Source organism: Petromyzon marinus, chromosome 42 (genome assembly GCF_048934315.1).
Source record: "Petromyzon marinus isolate PM22_M1 ecotype Great Lakes invasive population chromosome 42, UKy_Petmar_22M1.pri1.0, whole genome shotgun sequence".
In the NCBI taxonomy this organism is placed as follows: domain Eukaryota; kingdom Metazoa; phylum Chordata; class Hyperoartia; order Petromyzontiformes; family Petromyzontidae; genus Petromyzon; species Petromyzon marinus.
In genome coordinates, this window is record NC_133708.1 from 3,608,271 (window position 1) to 3,624,009 (window position 15,739).

General features: G+C 46.9%; 1 protein-coding gene across 4 annotated transcripts in view; it reads right to left on the reverse strand.

Moving 5' to 3' along the window:
* Positions 1 to 1,230: 1,230 nt before the first annotated feature.
* The window catches only part of LOC116951219 (cytochrome P450 2F3-like), a 53,403-nt gene continuing 38,894 nt past the window's right edge, over positions 1,231 to 15,739 (reverse strand). For all 4 annotated transcript variants that reach the window (XM_076073431.1, XM_076073429.1, XM_076073430.1 and 1 more), the window contains 6 exons: positions 14,761 to 14,921; positions 13,661 to 13,837; positions 8,525 to 8,666; positions 4,909 to 5,096; positions 4,390 to 4,531; positions 1,231 to 2,225 (listed from right to left, as the gene is read on the reverse strand). In XM_076073431.1, coding sequence (XP_075929546.1) covers positions 2,044 to 2,225; positions 4,390 to 4,531; positions 4,909 to 5,096; positions 8,525 to 8,666; positions 13,661 to 13,837; positions 14,761 to 14,921 — 992 coding nt within the window. In that variant the 3' untranslated portion in view covers positions 1,231 to 2,043. The remainder of the gene's footprint in view (positions 2,226 to 4,389; positions 4,532 to 4,908; positions 5,097 to 8,524; positions 8,667 to 13,660; positions 13,838 to 14,760; positions 14,922 to 15,739) is intronic.

Genomic DNA, 15,739 nt, shown 5'->3' on the forward strand with positions numbered 1-15,739 from the left:
CTAACAAGGGTTTTGCCACCAAGTACTAATTCATGTTTTGCAGAGGGGTCAAATACTTATTTCCCTCATTACAATGCAAATCAATTCATAACATTTTTGACCTGCGTTTTTATGGATTTTTTGTTGTTATTCTGTCTCTCACTGTTCAAATAAACCTACCATTAAAATTATAGACTGATCATTTCTTTGTCAGTGGGCAAATGTACAAATCAGCAGGGGATCAAATACTTTTTTCCCTCACTGTACATAGGGGCTCACTAGAGGGCAGATTCCGGATGTCACGGAGGTCGGATCAGGACGTGACAGTCTGGGTGAACCCGAGAGAGCACGTGACCGGACGAGGGGGCACGGGGACCCCCAGGAGGGAGGGAGTGGGCCACGTGATGTGGACCCAGAGCCTCCGCAAAGGAGCGAGAGAAGGGGGCGTGACCAGGGGCGTGACCAGGGGCGTGACCAGGGGCGTGACCAGGGGCGTGACCAGGGGCGTGACCAGGGGCGGAGGCGATATAAGCCCAGTCCCGTGAGGGAGCGTGGCTGTTCGACCCGGGAATGAAACCGCCTTCTTCGATCCTCGCTCTTCAGTCTCTGCGCACAATGACCCGATGGCGTGTCGGCTGTTCTGGTTCAACCATATAGTGATTCCGTTCAAGTGGTTAGGTGGTTAGGAACGGTGGCCACCACCTTACGTAGTTAACCCGAAATGTACAAAGTTAACCTTGGAACGTTGAGCAGTGTTGGTTGTGTTAGTGAATAAACGTGTTGCCTCCAAGTCTTGGTGTGCACCTGGTTAGAACTCACTCCAGACATACAAAACTAAAGTCGTATTCATCATGCAGGTTTGACGAATATGCGAGGGCAATCATCTCGGCCCAAGATTTGTTTTTCCCTCCACAACTAGCAGCAATTCAAACTAGCAGTAATTACTGTCCGCCTGATGCTAGTTATAATTACTGGTGAAACGTTGTACTCGGAATGTAAATTTTGTGGGTTTCTCTCCAACACACCAATGTGCTAAGCTAGTAACGAATTGGCACGTTTTATTTACGTTACAAACCTTACTAATTGGCTGTGCCGGGTTTAAAGAAACATTTACGCGATATAACCAAAAAAAACCTATGATGGACTTTTGAGAAAAATTTGTTAATTTCATAAGTGATTGAACTTGGATTAAAAGAGGTTTGTGTTACAGCTACCAAACAAATTCACAAAGACACGAGGAACCAACAAAGATGGAATTAAGTATTTTAATCGGTAGATCTGGCAACAATGGTCACAAAGTGCTCATGATCTGGCATTTTCCCCGGATAATTGAATTATGAAATAGCGTGATTTTGTTATGTTAGTGTTTTTTATGCTTAACATAAAAATGCATCTCTTTACCATTTTCTAATAAACATTTAATTCACAATTAACGTACTATTCCATTTCTGTTAATTCAATACTGAACAATTGGCAAATCAAAGTCTCCCGCCTCTCCAAACCTATAGTTTCCAGCTGTCACATCTCTCTGTCAAACGTGACTCTAAAGTATAAACAATTTTTATTTTCCCAGGTGTTTGTGTATATATGTTGAACTTCTTTTGCCCCCTACATAGCCAAGCGTGCTAATGGGAGGTCCAGGCAAGGCTCATTAAGCTATGTAGCTTTCTTTCAAAAGCAACTTGGCCACAAATGATAGCTCAACAAAGTGGGCTTATCATAACGTGGACGTTTATAGCAGCCTAATATTCAAAACGCGTGGATGTTGATTCTAAATGTGGAGGGAAAAACCAGAGGGCCCGGAGAAAAATCCACAGAACCACGGGGAGAGTGAACACGCAAACTCCAAACTACCAGGAATCAGGGTCGAGATCGAACCCATGACCTATATACCGGGCGAGGTAATTAACATCTCCTAGCCACCGTGGCGCCTCCAATATACTGTGAAGTCTCCAGCAGCAATAACAGCAACAGCTACAGCAGCAGCTACAGCAGCTGCTACAGCAGTAGCAGCAGCAGCTACAGCAATAACAATAGCAGCAGCTATAGCAGCAGCAGCAGGGGCTAAATGCGGCTGATGGCGCACAGCTCGTAGGCCGGGGCGGACAGCACGAATCCCGGGCACAGCGTGAGCTTGGGGAGTGGCCGCCCCGGCGGAGCGTGGAACGAGAAGTTCTGCAGCAGCGCGGAGAGGAAGACAAAGAGCTCCGTGCGCGCCAGGCTCTCCCCCATGCACATGCGGCGACCTGGGCAACGGAGCGGCACAAGAGGGGAAGTGAAAACAAGCCCTTTGATTGGTACTTAACGGGACTGAAAGGGGATTGGTTAGAGGCAGGGATATAGAAGGGATTTCAGGTAGAAATACAAGATGGAAAGAGCGGGGAAACAGAGGATGATTGACAGGGATGTCGGTTTGTATCGATTCGGCAAAGTGGAAGGTGATTGGCTGGAGTTGAAAGTCGGCCAAGGAAACTTCGGGGGAAACGCGAGAGCTCGGTACGCTTTGGAGAAAAGGGAATTCTTGAAGACCCGCGTCTCGTGCCGGAAGAAGTAAATACTCCAACTGCTGAGGACTTACTGTGTCGGGTGTCACTGCACCTGTAACTGTGATCACTTTTGTGGGACCATATCGACAGTATTTAGATGGCAATAATACAGGAGGTGTTAAGATGTTAAAACACCAAATAGACACCGATCGCAAGGCATTAAATCTGCATTAACCACACATACTTGTGGTAAAACATGCAAACAAATATGCTTTGATAATGTATGCATAGTAACTCCGATATAGTGCTAGAAAGGGGAGCATTTTTATAATAATTTTCACCTTTATGTTTGTCCACATTGACTTTAAACGAAAACTTTTCATGTTACCAGGTGAGGCCGAATGAGCTATGCAGCTCTTTTTTAAAAGTGACCTGGCCACAAATGATAGCTCAACAAAGTGGTTAATCACGTGGAAATTTATAGCAGCCAAATATTCTAAATGATTGATGTTGATTCTAAATGTGGAGGGAAAAGCCGGAGGACCCGGAGAAAAATCCACGTGACCATGGGCAGAGAGTAATGCAAACTCCAAATATACAGGCGGTGGGGTTGGGGTCAAACCCACGACCTCCTGCAGATGAGGAGAGGTAATTAACATCTCACCACCTTCGTCCAAGCCGGCATCTTCTATTCATTCCGTAAGGATTTGTAAATCTTTTAATCGGGTTGTACAATAAGACCCTACTGCTGACCTACAAGGCACTCAGTGGTTTAGCCCCGCAGTATCTACAGGAACTGATCCGTGTTGACTCTTCAACGAGGTCTCTGACATCTCCAGATCACCTTCTTCTAAGGATTCCGAGGTCAAGGCTCTGTTCCTGGGGTCATCGGCCTTTGGCCACTGTGCAGCTCCCAGGCTTTGGGACGCTATTTGTAGGGCGCATTCGTAGATTCCCAAAGCACCCCCGTGTATGGAAAGCAGAAAATAAAGAGAACCTGCAGGGTTAATAGGACCGGAACTAGGCGTGTTAAAAGGGCAATTTAAAGGGGTGATTTTTCAAGACGAAATTAAAATGGTCGAACGACTGTGATGGTCTTATTAGCAAAGGCAAAGCATTCCATAGCCTGGGAGCAGGACCGGAAAAAGCCGCGATCACCCCCGGAAATTAGTTTTGGCCTCGGAGTACATCGAGCAGCGTTCTTCACTAATTTTCAGAGGAAGACCACTTTCGCCGATATGACATCATCAGCGTGATGGCCGCCACACATGTGAAACCATTGGGGGTTTCACAGCAGCACGATGATGATGAGGTGGTGTTTTCACAATTTGCGTGTTGTCAGGGGCCGCACGTCAGGGGTCGCACTAAAGGCCACCAGGAGCCACCAGTGGCCCGTGGTGGCTTTGCAATGACAAACACTGCAGTATAACTGTATATTGATGTGTGTTACATTGAACGAAGGCACGCGTGTTTTCCATTAAGAAGTGACGATGTGAGCGAGGGATAGCACTTGATTTTTTCTTCCTGTAATGCTCGGTCAACATTCTGTTCTGAATGCTGTTTGCTCTCTGTTGGTCAGAAACAAGGTGTTTGGTTTAATGGGCACCAAAGGTCGCGTCGCCAAACACTCCCAAACCCATACACATCGCCCTGGGTTTGGGAGTGATGAAGAACGATGACTTAGAAGGCGATCCAAAGATCTCAGTCACCTCGTTGGGAATCTTAAAGATGGATCGGTTTCTGCAAATACTGCCACAGTGTCTTCGGCCAATACAAAGGAGACAAAAACACATCAGCATCGAAATGTTCCTAGGAATCGAGATAATTAATTGACTGACATCGGGGGGGGTGGGGGGGGTGGGGGGTGTCGATCATTCCGTGTAACACGCACATGTGAGCTGCCGCGTGGCAGTGACTCTCCCACCTGCGGAGAAGGGCATGAAGGCGTCCCGCTTGCGGAATCTTCCGGCGGCGTCCAAGAAGTGCTCCGGGTAAAACTGGTCAGGCCTCTCCCACTGAGACTTGTCCCTGAGCACCGAGTGGAGGAGGGCGATCACAGGGGTGCCCTGCAGAGACAAAGACAAAGATCGCCACGTGGCCTTAGGGGACCGTTTGGGGCAAAGTGCTGTCCACGAGCAATGTCTATGAAGGCCGTCGCGGCACGCGAAAGGGGATGGGGTGTGGCCAACACCGTGCCCGAGCGCCTCTGTCTCCCCAGTGGCGATGATTTTCCGCACCACACAAGGCCACTGACTTTTGAGGATGACTTCACCCTAGGGGAGGCCCCAGGACCGGTTCAGATAATCGTCAGTGGGTGGTGTAGGGCCGTGCGCGGGAATCGAACCGAGGCCCACCGGGTCTTCATAAGGCGCAGCCCAAACCCCTGGGGGCCTCTGCCGCCTCTACCCCCCCCCCCATCCCCGCCACAAACATCGCCACGAACCTTGGGCAGGAAAAATCCGCGGAAGGTGACATCGTTGGTTGTGGCGTGTGGCACGGCGATGGGCACAATGTTGGCAAAGCGCTGCACCTCGTGCACCACGGCATGCGTGTAGGGGAGGGCGTCGCGGTCGGCGAACGTTGGCAACCGCAGCGGGCCGACCACGCAGTCGATCTCCTCCTGCACACGCTCTGAAACGCGCGCGTCGGAGAGGGGGGGGTTATCGCAGCGTGACGGTCTGACCTGCTGCACGTGCAGCATGGACGTCTTGATCTACTCCGAAACACACAGCATGACAGCCTGATCTACTCCTGCGCTTGTTGTGTATGCACGCGCGGGCGCAGCATGACAGTCTGATCTGTTGCTGACACACACAGCATGACGGTCTGATGTACTTCTGCACAGAGACAAATATCCCCCCCCTCCCCGTATAGCCTTTAACAGACTGTTGGGGCAAGTGCTGTTTGCAAGCACCTACGAAGGCCGGCACAGCACATGAGGGGATGGGTGGCCAGCACTACTCCTGCACACGCTCTTACACACAGCATTACATGTTGATCTACTCATGCACACAGCATTCCAGGTTGATCTACTCCTGCAGACGCTCTTACACACAGCATTACAGGTTGATCTATGCATGCACATGTTCCTACACACAGCATTACATGTTGATCTACTCATGCACACAGCATTCCAGGTTGATCTACTCCTGCACACGCTCTTACACACAGCATTACAGGTTGATCTACTCCTGCACACGCGCTTACACACAGCATTACAGGTTGATCTACTCCTGCACACGCTCTTACACACGGCATTCCAGGTTGATCTACTCATGCACACGCTCTTACACACGGCATTCCAGGTTGATCTACTCCTGCACACGCTCTTACACACAGCATTACAGGTTGATCTACTCCTGCACACGCTCTTACACACAGCATTACAGGTTGATCTACTGCTGCACACGCGCTTACACACAGCATTCCAGGTTGATCTACTGCTGCACACGCTCTTACACACAGCATTACAGGTTGATCTACTCATGCACACGCTCTTACACACGGCATTCCAGGTTGATCTACTCCTGCACACGCTCTTACACACAGCATTACAGGTTGACCTACTCCTGCACACGCTCTTACACACATCATTATAGGTTGATCTACTCATGCACGCGCTCTTACACACATCATTATAGGTTGATCTACTCATGCACGCGCTCTTACACAGCATTACAGGCTGATCTGCTCCTCCACGCACTTTTGCGCATGCACGAGAACATGTCACTTGGGGCCCGGGGTCATCGAGATCTCTGCTCGAGTCTCGGGGGTTGTGCGTTGCTCCCTCGCAGTGTTCAAGAAGGTTTCCGATCACGCTGGCAGGGTCGTCTCAAGGGTATTTGTTTATCCAGGTGAGCCACTCTAAATAGACCAGAATGGTCTCATTTGCAAAGGTGAGCTTGGCGAGTCATCAGTCAAAGGATAAGTGTTCATGCTGGGCCACGAGAGAGCCTCAGTTGGAATCCCAAAAATTACATCCGGGATTGAGGAGCAGAAAGCAAGTGTACTAATAATAATTTGAATGTATTTGTAAGACGCCTTCCACTAATGTCTCAAGGTGCCTTCTAAGAATAAGGAACTAGCAAGAGAGACAGAGAAGCTAAATAAAATAAACTGACTTAAGAAGATGTGTTTTAAGACGAGGCTTAAAGGTATCCACATTATCAGGTTCTCCTAGAGTGTAGAGTATTTCTTGTATGTCTAGGGTTTGTCCCGGTGCTCTGGCTTTGTCCCATATGCAAATGTTGCTTCCATAAGGAAGCGTTAAAAGCTCCTTCAAAAAAAATTATTAAGACTATCAATGGGTAAAAGTAATGGTGGGGGATGAGTAGATAGGTGAGCATGTAGGTTAGTAGGTGTAAAGTTATTTGAGCGAGTGGGTAAATGGGTAGTAACAGCGCCGCAGCTTGTGTTACACATATGTTGTGTGGTGATTGAAGTCATCGCGCCTCACCGCGCGCAGGACGTCACGTCGCCATACTACTCATCTACACATAGACATGACATTAACTTGCTAATCCCCCTAATCTCTCTGCCTAATCTCTCCCATCAACATAGCGCTAATCTCCCATTAACACTGCTGTTATGCGCATATGCGGGGAGGACACTCTTATGCGGCGACGGAAGCTCATTTCATGCTAATCTCTCTCCCTAATCTCTCTCTCCCTAATCTCTCCCATTAACACAACTGACGTGCTTGCGTCCGGGGATGGAATTCCTTTCCAGGTCAGACCCCACCTGCTTGCCCTTCGCCACGTATATAACCTCTTGTTGTAGCAGCTCTCTCGCTGGTTCAGCAGTTCTACTGCTGGATTATTTTTTTCACCTGAGGACAACCACTTGTGTTGCGATCGAAACGTCGTGATATATATTTTTAAATTTATTTTCTACTTATGTGACTTTACCGAAAGAACCAAAGAGTATGGATTCCTGCAGTCACGAAAGCTTCAAATCAAGAATGAGATAGTAGGTTAGTAACTAGGAGAAAAAGGCTTAGTAGGTACTTAGTTGGGTGGGTAAGAATGGTAGACTTGCAAGGTGAATAGTTGAGAGAGTAGGTTGGTAAGGGATGTAGTTTGACTATATAGTTTGCGTCATTTGACATCGACATTCTACAAAGCTGTTTTCCAGGATATGTGACAAAAGTACAACACTTACATGTGAGACTTTTATCCATATTTGATTAAATTCAAAGGCAAAACATGTACATTCAGCTGAAAAATCAAACATGGCAATTCAAACCTTCGTCCTAACCCAAAGTGGAAAGCGACCAAACGTTCTGGTTTGGCTGGGACAGTCACAGCTTCAGAAAAGGCTGTTCCGGCATTACAAAGCATTTCCCCCCCCCAAAAAATCGGGATTTTGTCCCGGATCAAAATTTTCCGGCTTCACCCTCGGGACTTGTGATTTCAGGCAGAGGTATGGAGCTACCTGAGTATGGAGACTCTAATTACGAACTTTGAGAGAACGACTTACAAACTTTCAGAGGGACAAACAAACCTGTTCTTATGTCCAATAGCCCGTTCAGACCGAGAGTCGTAAGTTCAACCACCACGCAATACATGGCGGTGGTGGCATCTACATCTGCAGAACGTGAAGAACCAGTGGTATCTACATCTTATAGGAGATTATACAACTTTTGAAGCCATTCCCCTGTTTAGTGTACACGCCATACTACACGTTTGGAATCAACAGGAGTAAAGTTGGACTTAAGAACAAATCGACTTATGCAGAGACCCCCAGAGCCTAACTCGTTCGTTAGTAGAGAAGACCCTGTAGTGGGTGGGGTTAGCAGAGAAGTGGGGCCTATGAGCAATGGGTGAAGCCATCAGAGAGAGAGAGAGAGCGATTGGTCAATCACTGTGTGGGGCGGGGCTAGTGGTTGAGTGGGCATGGTCACGTGTAAGTGGGTGGGGGGACTGAAAAAGGAAGGAGCCTGCCAACTCACGACCACACCATCCCAGTTGAGCCTCGCAGACATCACGATCGCTTTGCTCAAACCGCTCGGTCCGAAGCCAAGCTTGCCGCTGATGATGGATGGTGGTGGTGGCACTCACTCTGCACGTCCGGGAAGGTAATCATGTAGAAGAGGCCCAAGCGCAGGCTGTTGGCGGTCGTCTCCGTCCCCGCCTGGAAGAGGCTGGTGATGCAGGCGAGGAACGACTCGTTGTCAAACGTCGTGCTGCGCATGCCTGCCTCCTTTCATCGACAAACCGCGGGTGGCCATTGGTGATTATCGTGCATTTCGCAATGTCAGTTGTAAAACCAGTAACAATAATATTGTCGTGGACAACAACAGAGGGAGGTGCAGAAAAAAATCTGTTGTGCAGTATGGTGCGAAAGAAGTTCAATATACATGTACATAGTGTAACAGCGTGGCACAGGGATTTGGACCCCAAGCCTCACGTGCACATTGCATCACAGCCAAGACAGCAGTTATATATATACAATATAGAGTAAGTACTTGGGTTGCGGAAGGCCCGACTTACGGAAATGCTCCCATAAATAATGTAAAAAAATTCAACATGCGGAAATTGTTTAGTTCGTTATATGGGCAGTGAGGTTGCGGATGAATACCGCCTTACGCCTCCCTCTACAAAAATATCACCTTCACAAAGCCTGAGCTTCACTAGGATTTGGGTTTCTGGAATTTTTTGGAGCGTTACGTAATTCGTTTCTTTTGTAGCATTATGTAATTGTTTGTTTTCTGTGCTTAGAACTATCTCCTTTTCCCCATGTTTCTACTCATAGTTTTCTACATTTTAAGTTTATTTCATGAGTTATTTACTTATGTACTTGATTTAACACAATTACACTTCGATTGCTTATGGTCTCAACCAACAGCAATCGAAGAAGTCTCGGCTAGCCTAATGCATAGTAATTGAACATTTAGGAGTGACTGCTTTCTGTTAACAATATAAAAAAATGTGTGGTATTCATAAAGAATTGGATACAGTGAATGTTCAACTAGTTTCATAATGGGTAGTGTTAGGATAGATATTCGACTAAATGAAAGAATCGTAGGAAGGGCAGAGCATATGTACAGCGATACGTTACAGGTAGCGATAGAAAATGGACGACAGCGTGATACTGTATTGAGAGAAAACGAACCTCGTAATCGGGTAGGGGGGAAATTTGTTGAGTTTCCTACATACGGAAAATTAGGATTACGGATTGTTCTCCGGAACCTAACCCTTCCGTAACTCGGGGACTGCCTGTACAGCAGGCATCAAGGATCGAACCCACGTCCTCCTACATTCCAGGCAAGGTAGATAACATCTCGCCACCTTTTCTTAGTTTAAGTTTCTTCATTGAACTGCAGTTTAACACCTCTTAAGTACAGCCTGTTTCTCCTATAACGCGGTGGTAGTTTTTGCGGTCCTGAAGAACACCGCGTTATGGAAAAATTGCGTTATTATAAATAATATAGGATAAAAAGCACAGTCCACGATAACACATGAGATGCATACAAAGGCTGAACAAAGACTGAGGCATGTGGGTAGCATCTACTGTAGAAGCATCAAGCACCATCCCAATGCCTTGTGTGATGATGCTACCCCAAGGCAGCATGTAAAAACGCTTATTCCTACTCGTGCGACGTAGTTCTGTTCACTCGATCACGTTATATCCAATTCGCATCCACGTTATTATAAAAATGTCTTCTCTAACAATTCATCGTGTTATATATCTAATTCGCGTTATTAAAACTACACGCAGCATTACAGGAGAAAAGACTGTACTGTAAGTTATACTCCAAAGCCAAGCAGAGTTGGGCCTGGATAGTGCATGAATACGTGACCGCCATGCATCATACTGGTGTTGTAGGCTACTGAGTGGCTATGTTTTCAGTCCAGGGCAGTGAAGTACTCTCTCCCATTATCTCACCAGCACAGCTTTACCAGGAAGCAACAACACTCCGGCAATACACCCGCTATCAAGACGAAGGGCCTGACCGCCCAAACAGACCTCGCCAACCTCCCAATAATGTGCCCCAAATCGAGAACGCCGCAGAACGACTTGGCCGCATGCCGAGCATCATCGAAGGATGATGGAGGAACAAGTGGCAGAACGCAAACATCATCGGGAAGCTGAATGCTCCGCAACCATCGGGTTTACCTTACATCATATCTGAACTCGCCACGGCAGATGCAATCACCTCCTCCACAAACATATCTTAAATGAAACTTTTTTTTATTTTACCAGGTGAGGCTATAGATCTCTTTTTCGGAAGTGACCTGGCCACAAATGATCGCTCAACGAAGTGGTTTATCGTGTGGAAATTTATAGCAGCCATATACTCTAAACGCCTATTCTTTAGTTCTTTTGGTAAAGTCACGTAGATAGAAAGTAAAAAAAAAACTCACGACGTTTCGATCGCAACACAAGTGGTCGTCATCAGGTAGAGAGAAAAGTGGAGGCAAGCCTCCAACTGCAACTGTTTATAAAGGCTTGAAATGGACGCAAACGAGCCAAAGCTGTGAGTGGGCGGGGCACAAGAGCCGTGGAGCCAGCGCTGAGCGGTGTGTCAGCAGCATGGGCGGGGCAGCCAATGCTAATGCAGGGAGAGAGAAGGAGCAGAGATAGGTGGAGAGAGATGGGGAGAGACAGGGGGCGAGAGAGGGGGCAGAGATAGGGGGAGGGAAGGGGGGAAGAGATAGGGGGAGGGAAGGGGGGAAGAGATAGGGGAGAGGGGGGCAGAAACAGGGGGCAGAGATAGGGGAGAGAGAGACAGGGGAGAGAAAGGGGGAGAGAGATGGGATAGAGATAGGGGGGGAGAGAGAGGGGTAGAGATAGGGGAGAGATTTGGGGGGTAGAGATAGGGGGAGAGAGAGGGGGGGAGAGAGAAGGGGTAGAGATAGGGAGAGAGAGGGGGGTGAGAGATAGTGGGAGAGAGGGGTAGAGATGGGGGGCATTGCACCTCGCTCCACACATCCACACTGCTGACGGCGGAGTTTGACAAGAAATTTCAAATCAAGTCATGACCCGAAGTGGCTGATGACATCTTTCCAATGATTGCTGAGTTTATAACCGTCTTCTCGGTTTAAATTGTGTATATATTTTTTGGATGGCTTCATGAACAAATCTTTGTTGATAGCCAGTAGGCTTGCAAAATACCAACGATTTAGAGAAATACATTTCGTGTGAGCCAGCCGCATTAGAATAATGATCAGCTACGGCAGAAGTATTGCTCCTACCGTGTTTCAAATCTGCCTTATGTTCACGAACACGGTCCGAGACATGTCGTTTAGTTTCCCCAATGTAACTGCTGCCGCAGATACAGCTTAGTTTGTAGACACCGGAATATTGCATGTCAGGAATCTTGTTCTTCACGGATGAGATCAAATCACGAATTTTATGTACTGTGTTAAATTGGACCTGGATATTGTGTTTGTTCATGATTTTGGAAATCTTTTTGGTTGCCCCTGCTATGTATGGCAAGGTGATATGAAGAATAGAAGAATATTAATTCCTGCAGTCACAAAAGTTTTAAGTCAAAACTCTAAACGCCTGTTTTTAAATGTGGAGGGAAACCCCAGAGGACATGAAGAAAAATCCATGCAACCATGGGAAGTTCATGCAAACTCCAAATATACAAGTGTAATGGTCAAGAACAAACTCACTACCTCATGTATGCTAAAAACTAAACAATTTTTCATTTTAACCACGTAAGGCCCAATGGGCTATGTAGTTCTTTTTCAAATTCGACCTGGCCTCAAATGATAGCTCAACAAAGTGACTTATCGCGTGGAAATGTATAGGAGCCAAATACTCATAAATGCGTGATGTTGATTCTAAATGTGGAGGGAAAACCCGGAGGACCCGGATAAAAATCCACGTGACCACAGGGGAGAGAGACACGTAAAATCCAAATATACAGCAGGTGTCAGGGTCGGGATCGAACCCACGCATGAAGCAACTTTGACATCTGTGTCGCGTATGCGATGGTCGTTCCTCCTGCAGGCGGCTTTACCCAGACAGCAGAGGCCCCATCTGCCTCTTCCCTCTTTGCCTGTCTATGCTCATGCATCGTTGTCCGTTTACAGGCTCGTGCAATAAAGCACAAATTGCATTTTAATGTTTCTTCACTTATTCGTACTGGTGAACGATACTTTATAATAATTTGTCCGAGCCAACTTTCGTTACGGGACATTTTTTTTTATTTGACATTCATTTATGTTAGTGCAGTATGTTCAATGTCATATGTAACTCGGTTAGATTTTTTCTCTGCTTTGTATTTAATTGTTTTGGCAATTTTTTGTTCTATTTGTTTCGCTGTTGTACTTCTCTCTTGTCGTTTTGGTGACTCAGGTCACGCTTTCTAAGTTACACTTTATCCTGCTCTCTTTTGAGTTCCCACCTGGTTACTTAAAATATGATATTACATTTTTTTTTAAAACACGTTTTAATGAAGTGTACCCTACCAGTAATGGAAGAACTCCACGACTCCAGGAAGTGGCCCCGAAGCTTGCCACAACGTAAGGGACCGTGGTCAATTACAGCCAACGTCAGTTTACCGTGGACAATTAGACCCAAGCCGAAACATAACATATAAAAAAGAATTTTGAAATATATACATTTTATATACTTTTTATGATAGAATATAGCATAGTCATTAGTATGACGTCAGTATATCAAGTTTGCAGTCGATACCACATTGGGAAGTGGGTTAAAATTGAGTTACAAGATTTGAAGATACAACAGTGAGTTAAATAAAAGCGTGTAAAAATAGCAGCCATTTGCCCCGGAGTTTTTCCCCTTCCTGTCATGGACCATCTGCCGCATGTTCACTCCACAGTATCAAGGCCAGTCCCCAAGCCCAGCTGCGTCCGATAGGCAGCTGGCCATTAAACTACCGCCCAAATTATGATTTATTTGCCGGCCATTGAACAAAGACGTTATTCACGAACTTGGTATCTGTGAATCGCATCTGGAACTTCACACGACTGCATCGAGAAATAGATAAATTGATGAGATAAAATGACGAGGGACAATGTGATGCGAGAAAGTGATAATATAAAGTGAAGAGAAAGTGATGAGAAAGATGAGATACATAATTTTCATGCACTTAATAGCCTACGTATTTATTTAAACTAATTCATTAAAACATTTTTTCATCCGCCAAATGTGCCGTTCATGAGCGTCTCTGGGAACGTATATCCCTCGGCGCGAATAGCGAGGGAAACGCCGTAAACCTCTTCGGCCTGCTTGTCGATGAAGGCGTCGATGTAGTCCCGCGGCTCATTGGGCGTGCGCTCGGCCCGGTGCTCATCCATGTAGACCTGCAGGAAGTCGAAAAACCGCTGCTTGTCCTTGAACAGCTGCTTGTGCGGCCCCGGGAAGTGCTTCAGCAGGGGGAACGCGTTGTACACCTGGAACGAGGAGAGGAGGAGCGCCGCCGACCGGGAATGAAGGCTCCGTCGGTAGGAATAAGGCGACCCCAAAACCACGCCCCCCCCCCCCCCGGTCTTGGATGGGACTGGTCGTCACCGTTTCAGAAAGGCTGTCCCAAGTGGCGTAGTAACGACATTGTCAGTTCGGGGAGGGAGAAGGTCTGGTCAGGTGGGGAACCCCCAATATTTGATTCGTCTCGCACGGTCGCACCTAGAGGCTATTATATACCGTGGCTCCTCTTGCCTATTCACATCTTCGTTACGTTCACGGTCTCCAACATTTAAACGCTGCAGGGCCGCTCCGTCCTTGCAAAATGCAGCCACTACAGCTCCGTAGTAATACCTCTTTGCAATATAATTTATGCGTATCTAATGAAATACATATCTTAGAAATGGAGTTATATGTCCAAAGTTATTTTATTCAAGTTACTGTCATTCAAAGCAAATTCTGTTACGTTTCTTTACGGTAAAAAAGCTATTACTTCCAATACTAAACCGTTGAACACATATCTCGAGGTGGCTATTAAAGGGGCCCCTACTCGTAGCTTTTGGCATCGGGGGGGGGGGGGGGTCAAGGCACCCCCTGCCACATGAACACGGGGAGAGAGAGACATGCAAACTCCAAATACACAGCATGCGTCAGAATCGGGATCGAACCCATGGCCTCCTGCATACCAGGCGAGGTTAACATCTCACCACCACCTCCACCTACCGTGTACATCGCCTCGATTCACGTCATTTTGATATCTGCCGCCGCACCATTTCAGGAGCGGTATCCCCGACGTAAACCCGGGGGCACTTACTGGCACGTGGAAAATAAATCCTTTCAGCCACGGCAAAATGTATGTTAGGCCCCCGTAAAGAACATTTCTGCGGGCGGGCTGGGCACGCAGCAAGCTCACCTGCGCCCAAGCGTTGCCCATCGTCTGCACATTGCTGTTGAGCAACTCGAGCAGGTGGATGATCTGCGTGTCGCTGATGTCGAACCGCTTGCCCAGCGTGATGGAGCAGATCACGTTCCCCGTCGCCAAGTTGATGTGGATCATCGTCTCGAATGGCTTCCCTTGTGCATGAAACCAACGTCAGGAGGGGGTTTCAAAGTGCGTCGTTTAGTTCCCTGGCTAACCCATGATCTAGCACGCTAGTCTGCCAGTATTGTCGCAACATTTTTTCTAATTTTGGCCAATTTGGACACCGACGCCGGCAACAATGGCCTCTCCTCTTGCAAATGGCGTCGTTGCGTATTTATATTCGCTGCGAGTGAAACGGACCGCACCTGGTATTGTGACGGTTGTTATACCCATAGTTCAAATTAGGGTAACCGGCTTCTGCTGGGCCAATCTTTAAGACAGCAGTTCTCAACTGGAGGTACGTGGACCCCTGGGGGTAACATGGCAATGTCCCAGGGGGTATGCGAGGTGGTTCATAAATGCGTGAAATTATATCGTACATGAGAGTTATTGGTAAATAGTCATGTATGAATCTGCAAGTATAATATAACTACAATAAAATGAAAATCCTCGTGGTAACCTAGAACGACGTGAAAGACCTTTCGAAACTCGTTGATCGTAAACAACGTTGGTTTGAAAAAGTAACCAGCGAGCACGAACAAATTATTTTATGCAAGCAGAGCATCCATTAAAAAAAAATTATTTGCTTGCCGTTATTCGCTAACTAGGATATCTCACAAAATGGGCATTTGGCTAAAATATTGATCTTTGGTTTTTTCGGTAGAGGAAACACATAACCGCAGATATATACAGACCTTAAGTAGAGGGAATTAACACAGATATACCAGGGGATACAGAGAGACGGAGCATCACACTAAATCAAACAGGGTTTAGCAAAATTTGGAAACTATGTGACTTTACCGAAAAAAAC